Source organism: Mytilus edulis, chromosome 2 (genome assembly GCF_963676685.1).
Source record: "Mytilus edulis chromosome 2, xbMytEdul2.2, whole genome shotgun sequence".
Taxonomy (NCBI): Eukaryota; Metazoa; Mollusca; class Bivalvia; order Mytilida; family Mytilidae; genus Mytilus; species Mytilus edulis.
The window spans coordinates 23,805,814-23,815,525 of NC_092345.1; the positions used below are offsets into that span (position 1 = coordinate 23,805,814).

General features: G+C 31.6%; 1 protein-coding gene across 1 annotated transcript; it reads right to left on the reverse strand.

Moving 5' to 3' along the window:
- Positions 1-1,844: 1,844 nt before the first annotated feature.
- Positions 1,845-6,127, reverse strand: LOC139511771 (uncharacterized). The gene is made up of 3 exons (XM_071298823.1): positions 5,535-6,127; positions 5,158-5,230; positions 1,845-2,913 (listed from the first exon to the last, which is right to left on the reverse strand). Exons 1-3 carry the CDS (start codon positions 5,793-5,795, stop codon positions 2,585-2,587), a joined length of 663 nt encoding a protein of 220 aa, XP_071154924.1. The 5' UTR covers positions 5,796-6,127; the 3' UTR covers positions 1,845-2,584.
- Positions 6,128-9,712: the final 3,585 nt, after the last annotated feature.

Sequence of the window (9,712 nt, forward strand, 5' to 3'; positions counted from 1 at the left end):
TGACTTTGTTCTTCTGATCCTTTCAAAGGCAGCACAATTAATCTCTGCCAATTACTATCTTTAGTATTAAAATGTATATTTAAATTGTGTAAAACAAGTTATTTATTGCTAATAAGTTCGTCTTAAAATATTCCAACTAGACAATATTTCTTGTCTATTATTAATTAACAATTTTATCTAATAGCACAATTTACGATATATTAAAGTTGTTATCAGTTATATTTTAAAATTCCATTCACATTTTCGTTACTTTTTATCGGTGAATTTTATATTTTCAAACTGAGTACAACTTGTGTGAAAGTGTAAAGTGTAAATATACAAAACTAGATCTATATAACGAAATTATAATCATGAATTCACAATTTTTTTATATTATTGAAAATTCAAATGTTCTTGCTATTGTAATTGAAGTTAGATGTCTCCGCCAAGCATACATAATGGACTGCATTTGATAAGATTTCTTATTTTTTAAAGTACTACTAACCAGAAACTTTCATATTCAAACGTTTCGGCTCAAACGATAAATACATTTAACGTTAAAGAACTTAAGAGGTAAAGTCTTTTTTTTTCAATATAACCGAACGATTACAATATCAAATGTTCACTTTTAAACATGCATGTCAGGAACATCATCAATGATACGTGTTTAAAAACGTATCAACAATATAAGCTCATAACTTAGTGCGCTAGACACGCAGTTCGTTCGATTACAACTGATCAGTGGCACTGGATTCAAACCAGTTTATCCTCGAATAAAACCCAGTGTTGAAAAGACTTTTTATCCCTACGAATAAAAGTAGAAGATATGTTCATTTTCCTGATCTTTAGTATATTGTTTAACATTTTCATAAAGCGGGAGGTTTTGCATAATATTAAACCAGATTCCATTTACCATTTATTTCATAAAAGTCCTGTACCAAAGTCTGGAATATAGCAGTTACATTCAAATAGTTCGTTTCTATGTGTATTGGCATTTGTTTTTGTTGCACTTCGGTGTTCCTGTTGTTCTTTTGTTTGCCTCTTGAAATTGATGTGTTTCCTCGGTTTGTAACCAAGATTTGTTTTTTATCAATCGATTAATGACCTTTGAAAACCGGTAAACTTTTGTTGCGTTTGTTCCGCATATTTGAACTCCAATTATTCAAACGAAAAATGTTTAGCCAAACCATCAGACTGAGTTTTTGTACTTAATAATTATCTATTGGTAAAGCTCGACCGACCAAATTTAAATGTTTGAAAAGAATACACGGTTAAGTTTTAACACTGGTGATGTTTTTGCCTTTGAGAATATCACAAGCCCATGAAGTAGTCAGCACTTTTCTTTTGGCATGGAATATCACTGATTTAATCATTTTTGTAATATAACTATCATTTTTTCTAAATTTACAGGTTGAAAATTGTTGAATTATACAAAACTTTAGGTTTGTTCTACCGACATATAGAAATGGAATGCATTTGCGGTTTTTGATAGCAACTTTTTCGGGAATACAGTTTTAAATGCTCATCAAGTTTGTATTCATTTTGCCTTCGATCAAATGTTTTGATTTGAGCGCCATTTGTGTGACTAAACAAGACAACGTGTGCGTCTGTCATATCACATTATAAGCCTTGTACCTTGATAAGTTTAAATGATATTATTCCGTTTGCTTTTATATTTTGAGATGATGTATTGGACTAAACACACTAAAGTAAACCTTTTTCATCTAAGCAGTTGTCATATGAATTATAAACACGATATAGGTAATTTTTACTAGCTATTGAAACAACAAAACAAGATTAAGGCAAATTCGTTTATTATAGGTATGAATGGAAGATATTCAATCAAAAAAGAAATCAATACTGGATTGAAGTACCATTTATATTATTTTTATTTGTAAACGGTCACACAAACAGCAAAGCTACTAAAAACAACATCTCAAAGAAAATAAATAAGTACGATATTGAATTTCATGCGTATGACAATTTCTCAAATTACATCCGACATGTACGCTCGATGCAAAACATATTGATGAAATAAAACATTTCAGGACCAGGGACTAAACATTACAGCAAACATTTGATCTCTAGTTATATTAAAAATAATAGAATTCTAAATTATTTTTTTTAATAATAACTTCTGGAAATTACAGATATACCACCAGCTGCAGCTATTAACTGAGCAGTAGTATCAGATAGGATGTTTCCAATTGAAATATATATATATACTCTGAAATTTATCAAAAAACTATCCGAACGCCGAAAATATTTTATGAAAATATCTTCGTATAACTAACTAGACGCATGTATCTTTTTAAGGAATTCCTCCCCTCTTAATTGGTATTATTCGTCCACAAAGAGCAGATCAAACATGAGTATATGATAAAGTAATAAGTCCAGGAAAAGACAGACAAGTTTGGAGTGATCTACAAATTGGGATCCAACAACTGGATCGATATTGAGTGAAATAAATTTTCCGACAATGTTAACATCTTCATCTATTCATGAATCATGAAAAACTATTCCAAAGTAACATTGCAACAGACAAATCAGAGAGATGACGAAACCGTATAACGTGTTTTGAAATATAAAACATCTACAATACAGGCTACATATCCCATTTAATACCAAATTTTTGATCTATACATTTTGTCACAATATCAACTATGATCTGTTCGTCTTTTGTTTCAGTTTCATTTCTAATGGTTACTGATTTATTTACAGGAACATACGGACAATTATGTTTCTTTCGGGAGTCACAGAAGAGTTCATACGACGTTCTGTTATTTCTACATATCATCAGTGTTGTTTCTTCGTCATATTTACTGAGTACGAGAGATACCGGATTATGAGTTTGTATCATAAATGTCATCATTGGGCCCCAAAGCGTATACGTAACTTGAAGTTCTGTATTTTTTACTTCTTTGCTAGAAAAATCTGAAGAGGACAAAGATAGAACATATTTATGGAAAAAAAATGATTTATTAACTGATAACACATATATTCCAGATAAAAGAGAATTGGCATGAAAGACCGGGGGTTGATATTTTCATTGTGCGGCAAAAAAGTTGCAGTTATTCGTCAGCAATTAATAAAGGATAAATATAGTGTCGTAGACGTAAACGTACAACCAAAGGAACTTGCTAACTCAGAATATTTGCGTGCAATTATTATTGCATGTGGAGCAGGATCTGCTTACCCTTCCGGAGCACCCTAGATCACCCGAAGTTTTTGGTGGGGTTCGTGTTACTTAATAGTCTTTAGTTTTATATGTTGTGTCTTGTTTATTATTATTTTTCTGTTTGTCTTTTTTTCTTTTCTAGCAATGGCTTTGTTAGTTTATTTTCAATCTACGAGTTTCAATGTCCTTCTGTTATCTTTTGTCCCTCTTTTATTGCGAATTGTGAAAATTGGAAACAATTCGTAGATAAGATGTTGCAATTTAAGTAAATGAAGAACAAATAATTGTATCAAAGATTAAAATGCGAAATTACATTTTGACAATACCTATTACGTCACAATTTGTGCAAAAAATCAGTCTTTCTAATTCTGTCTAATTCTGTCTACATATTTATTTCGTCCCCGATCCAATATAATTTTTAAAAAAACGTGTTCGTAATTTGTCCTCCTCTACTTGCTACATTATATACATTACTGGAAATTTATTCTATTTAAAGTCACAGGATTAACCTTTTAATTTTTTGTCTTATGAAATGTTGGAATTTTAAAAATGATTTAAAAATAGATCTGGCCTTCATTGGTCTAAATCAACACTGAATTCATGCTTGGGTAAATAGTAAACTTTACCCTGTGTAACCATGGTTGATTTGTTAGGTGTAATTGGCTTTGAACTTGAATTCAGTAACTGCGAGGACACGTAAATCCGTGCTTTGTGTTTATCATGTTTATGGTAAAATTGATAAGTTAACAGTTCAAAAAACTTTGACATGGTTGAATACTTAATAGTTCACGTTAACCACAATAACTTAAACATTTCAGAATCCTGGTTTGCAATGCTCTTCAAAATTGTATACATAGATTTTGTCTTTTTTTTATTCGAACGTCACTCTTGAGTCTTTTGTAGACGAAACAAGCGTCTTAATTATAGTTTATAAATTCACCAATCTGATATCTTTGATATGTTTTATTGTTTCATTATACTAAAATGTAGAATGGAAATGGGGCATATGTCAAAGAGATAACAACCCGACCAAAGAGCAGAACAAAGCCGAGGGTCTCCTTCTAGTATATGGGTCTTCAACAAACAAAAAATTGTACTTCTTTAGTGAAAATGGATGTAATACTCAACTCCAAAACAAATAAATGAACTTAAATTAAATATCATACAATAACAACAAAGGCAAGAGACTCCAGGACCTGAATTTGGACAGGCGCAATAATGCGGCGGGATTAAACAAGTTTATTGAGTTAGTTTTTATGCATCAGACCGAACTTTTGATTTATTTGACACCAACCGAATTTGGATCTAAATTTCTACCGCTTTAGATTTGAAACCTTTAAATGTGGAAAATCGAAGGGAAATGACAAATTAACATGACATTGGGCTATGTCGGCTACTTTTGTCTTTAGCAGCATGCAATGTATAAATTTCAAAAATCCGAATGAAAATTAAAAATCCTTTAAAAAACAGAATTGTTTCTTATTAAATTGCGACTTGGTGACCGCTACAATTTGAGTAAACATGGTAAATGAAGAATAAAATAAGTGTATTAAAGTTAAAAATGCAAAATTAAATTTTGATAATTCAAATTCCGTCACAATAAGTGCAAAAAATAAGACATCAAAAATTTCTGAATTTACAGGTTACAAAAATCTAAGATCAAGCTGTAGATTGAAGTTTTCATAAGAATGTGTTTTTGTTGCATTTTTTTTATTTTGAAAAAAAATATTTTTTAATCGAATTTTAGGTTAAATCAAAGTACGCTCTGTATATCTTATATTCCTTGTTAATATGATTTTACACAAAGTGGAAACAAAACCCATACAATCTGATAAAAAAGAAAGTTATAAAACTAGTAAAAATAATTAAATGTTTGTATTTTCTTTTCCAAATACTTTGTTTTACCATGTCATGTTTATGCATCGATAATAAGCGGTGTAGACAATATACAGATTGGAAAATGGTGTAGTCGAGCTTTAATTTTTTTTTAATTCACATACCTTTTTCCTCGGTTTTATTTTCTTTCAAACAGTTAGCACAGTTTCCAGATACAGAAGAATATTCTCGTGTTGGCTGTAATGAGAAAACTAACATACAATTAAACGGATAGAATCATAAACTAACAACGTGTTAAATAGCGTTGTCAAATTTCAATTTAGTGTAAATAATAAGTATTGTTGATATACAGTACAAATGTCATATTATTAAATAATAATTTCCACGAATAGATTCATATAGGCAAAAAGTATCAAACAAAAAAGAATATTCTTATTCACCATGTTCACTTGAAGCAAATAAATATAACAATTGCTATAACCGTACAATTGAATTCAAAACCCAGGAATAAATTATCTGTATTGTAGTCAAGTATATATACCTCAGAACGATTGGAATATATGATGATGAAGAAGATGCACAGAAATACTATAAATACGACAGTAGCAATTAACAAACAACATTTGTGGTCTTTGAATGCATTACTCTTCTTTCCATCAGATTCGGGTTTAATCATAGAATCATGTTTCTCATCTAAAATAGCATCTGTGCTACTGTCAATTGGTATCAGTTCAACATGTTCAATTGAATCAATCGCTGATGTAAAACTCTCTATTGACGCTAAACTTGCAGACCTATTCATTTTTTCCTTTTCTTTCGAATGTTGGATAATAGCGTTCCTGTCAACTGTATATACACAAAAAATCTGTATATTGGGTTTTTTCCGCCCTTGTGTCGATCCTCTCTCTAACAAATATTTCTCTTCGCGTCAGAGTCGAACTTTTTTTGTTATGTTTTTACGCTTTTTCCTTTAGTATTAAATATTTGCACTGCACTGATTTTTCTCTATATCCCGTCCGTAGTCTCTTCCTTTTCTGAACAAAAATCTATCTGTCTGTGTTTTTCAACAGTTTTGTTTCGTCCCTTAGCCAGTATAATTACAACACGTTTTCTTGTTTTGTCCCCCTAATTGCTAAAATACATGCAATACACATTCATTTACTGGAAAATATCTTTCTATTTTTAGTACCGGGATTAACCCTTTAATTTTTGTCTGATGAAATGTTGGGACTTTAAAAATAGATTTAAAAATAAGCTGACCCATTGATCTAAATTAACACTACCTGTAACAGTTATATGCTTAAGTACATATTAAATTTGGGAGAACATTTATTTGTTAGGTGTAATTGACTTTGAACTAGATTTCAGTTACTGCGATGACTCTTATATCGTTTTCATTTTGTTTTGTTTACTGTTATGTCCATAAGTAAAGTGTTTACCCGACTTTAAATTGTTTGAATGCATAGGATTTTCTTGCCCAGGAATAGAATACCTCAGTTATATTTAGCTAAACATTTCGAAATCGTTAGAATGCAATGCTCCTTACTTTCGTATTTAATGAAACTGGTTTCCATGATGGGCTGTATTGTTTTTATGTTAGTTATTTGTGTTCTTTTGACCGATTTATTGAACTTAGCAATTTGCAACTGATATATTTTTATAAGTTGCTCTTATTTTGTTTTTGAACACCTCGCCCAAACTTATGTGAAGGGTTAAGTGCCCATAACATGGTACACCCCACTACAATTCCTTATTTCTCTTTCCCAAGTCAGGCGCATGTAAATCATTGTTTGTAGTTCATGAATATAGTTATCAAAGGTACCAGGATTATAATGTAGTACGCCAGACGCGCGTTTCGTCTACATAAGACTCATCAGTGACGCTCAAATAAAAATATTTATTAAGCAAAACAATTAAAAGTTGAGGAGCATATGAATGTTTGTCCTTTTTGGTGTCTTTATTATGAATTTCTTTAAATTAGGCAAATTGTTTTCTCGATTGAATTGTTTCACATTTTAAATGTTACGGTCGTTTATAGTTATATGGAACGGATTTTACACATTGGTGACCTTACATTTATTTGTTCTATATTCCCACTCTGTAATGTTGTCATTTTTAAATTAGTGGTTTTTTTTTAGAATTGTCATAAGGCGCGTAGGTTTGGCTAGCAATTAAACAAGGATCAATCCTACAATTTTTTCTTTCTTAAAATGTCCTGTGCCAAGTCAGGAATATGGCAGTTGTTATCTTATAGTTTGTTTCTATGTATGTTGCATTGTCGTTTGTTTTTTGTTACACTTCAGTGTTTTATTGTTTCGTTGTTTTTTGTTACACTTCAGTGTTTTATTGTTTCGTTGTTTTTTGTTACACTTCAGTGTTTTATTGTTTCGTTGTTTTTTTGTTAAACTTCAGTGTTCTATTGTTTCGTTGTTTTCCTGTTTCCCTCGGTTTTAGTTTGTAGACCAGATTTTTTTTATCTCAATCGATTTTTTTACTTTTGAACAGCGGTTTAGTACTGTTGCCTTTATCTGTAATTGTTTTCATCATGTCCATTTGAACTCTGGTGGATAGTTATCTCATTGGCAATAAACCCAAACCTCCTTATTTTTATAATGATAAGTTATTTCGTCTTGTCAGTTTTGAATGCTCCCTTGGTATATTCTGTTACTTTTTTCCTTATGAAAACTGCTTAAATTTTGCTTATACGTGTGTTATTATATTGTTCAATTTTATATCTTATAGTGAACACCTGCTTACACGACTATGCAAATATGTATTGATCTTGGCTAGATCTGATGTCGATTTGTGTTTTCATCATGCTACACACTCCTAGTGCTGAGGGGACTAGTTTAAATTTGTTCTTGTCTTGTCTGTCTTTCATTCTTTCTTAAAAGAGAGGCAAAAGATACTAGACGGACATTCAAACGCACAAGTCAAAATTAACTGACATCGCAATGGCTCAAAAAGAAAAAAAGACAATCAATAGTACACAAAACACAACAGGGAAAACTAAAGACTAAGCAACACAAACCCCACCAAAAACTTGGGTGATCGTAGGCACTCCAGAAAAGTGTAAGCAGATCCCGCTCCATTTATTATATTTTAAACCGACATTAGGAACATATCCGCTATCATAAGGTCTTTTTGTTTTGATCAACTCTTCAGCGTTTGTATTCGGAATTGACCTTTCATATAATATATCGGGTAATACTTAATTTCAATCTTGTTGTGTCGTTGTTCTCCTCTTATATTTAATGCGTTTCCCTCAGTTTTAGTTTGTTACCCCGATTTTGTTTTTTGTCCATGGATTTATGAGTTTGAACATCGGTATACTACTGTTGCCTTTATTTATATATGATGAGTCTATTTGGCATAAAACATCAGATAGGACATTGATAGTCGAAATGCGCAACTGATGCATGAAAATGTGTACAGTGGATTTTATTTGCAGTTATATTGCCTCTGGCCAATTGTATTGTGTAAGAATATTTCAATATATGTGACGCTCGTATATGTTCACACTAAATGAACTAAATTCACAGGGGTATTCTCCTTAACAAAATCGTTATGAGGAAAAGTTGAAATCGATACTACATCAGTAAAGTTTGGGATGACAGATACGACGTATCCGTGTCTCAACTCATTAGCAACATGTGTTCGCAATCTTTAATTTTATCAAAAGTGCCATATAAAATAAACTCATCATAGATATCAGGAATAAATTTTTAATTACGCCAGACGCGCGTTTCGTCTATAAAAGATTCATTAGTGACGTTCGAATCCAAAAAATTGAGGACAAATAGTTATCAAAGGTACCAGGATTATAATTTAATACGCCGACGCGTGTTTCGTCTACAAAAGACTCATCAGTAACGCTCAGATCAAAATAGTTATAATGCCAAACAAGTACAAAGTTGAAGACCAAAATTCCCAAAAGTTGTGCCAAATACGGCTAAGATAATCTATTCTTTAGATAAGAAAATCTTTAGTTTTTCGAAAAGTTTTTTTACAGGAAACCACTGCAGGAAACTTAGAAATAAAATTTGTGAAGCTTTGGTTGAACAGTTCATGCGTAAATGAACGGACACGACTGGAAATGCCATTTTTCAATCTTTCAAGAACCCCAACTCCTGAACGGTAAAAGTCAAAATCGTCATTATTGAACTTGACCTTCATTTTGTTGTCAGTAACAACATATTAATATTTTAAAAGCTTTGGTTTACCGGTTCATGAGTAAATGCACGGACAATATTTGGTTGCCGCCCGCCCGACTGCCCGCCGTACATCCTTAAATCAATAACCGACATTTTTGTCACAAAAATCCGGTTAAAAATGACCATATAATTGATATTCATGTCAACACCGAAGTGCTGACTACTGGGCTGGTGATACCCAAATTACTAAAAGTTTTGCCAAATACAGCTTAGGTAATCTATTCCTGAGGTAGAAAAGCCTTAGTATTTCAAAAATTCAAAAGTTTTGTAAACCGTTAATTTATAAATATCACCAAATCATGATAATTCATGTCAGCACAGAAGTGCTGACTACTGGGCTGGTGATACCCTCTAGGAATTAAAACTCAACCCGTTTTCCTCTTTCTATGTGGGTAATAGTATTTGTGTATGTAATTTTGAGTAGTGTCTGTAAATAACGGCAACAGTAGTATACCACTGTTCGAAAGTCATATATCGATTGAGAGAAAACAAATCCCGGTTACAA

Coding starts and splice junctions, on each gene's coding strand:
- LOC139511771 (XM_071298823.1), bottom strand. CDS start 5,795: ATGAATAGGTCTGCAAGTTTAGCGTCAATAGAGAGTTTTACATCAGCG. Junction 5,231..5,534: donor TATATTCCAATCGTTCTGAG/GTATATATACTT, acceptor TTCTCATTACAG/CCAACACGAGAATATTCTTC. Junction 2,914..5,157: donor AAATAAAACCGAGGAAAAAG/GTATGTGAATTA, acceptor TGTCCTCTTCAG/ATTTTTCTAGCAAAGAAGTA.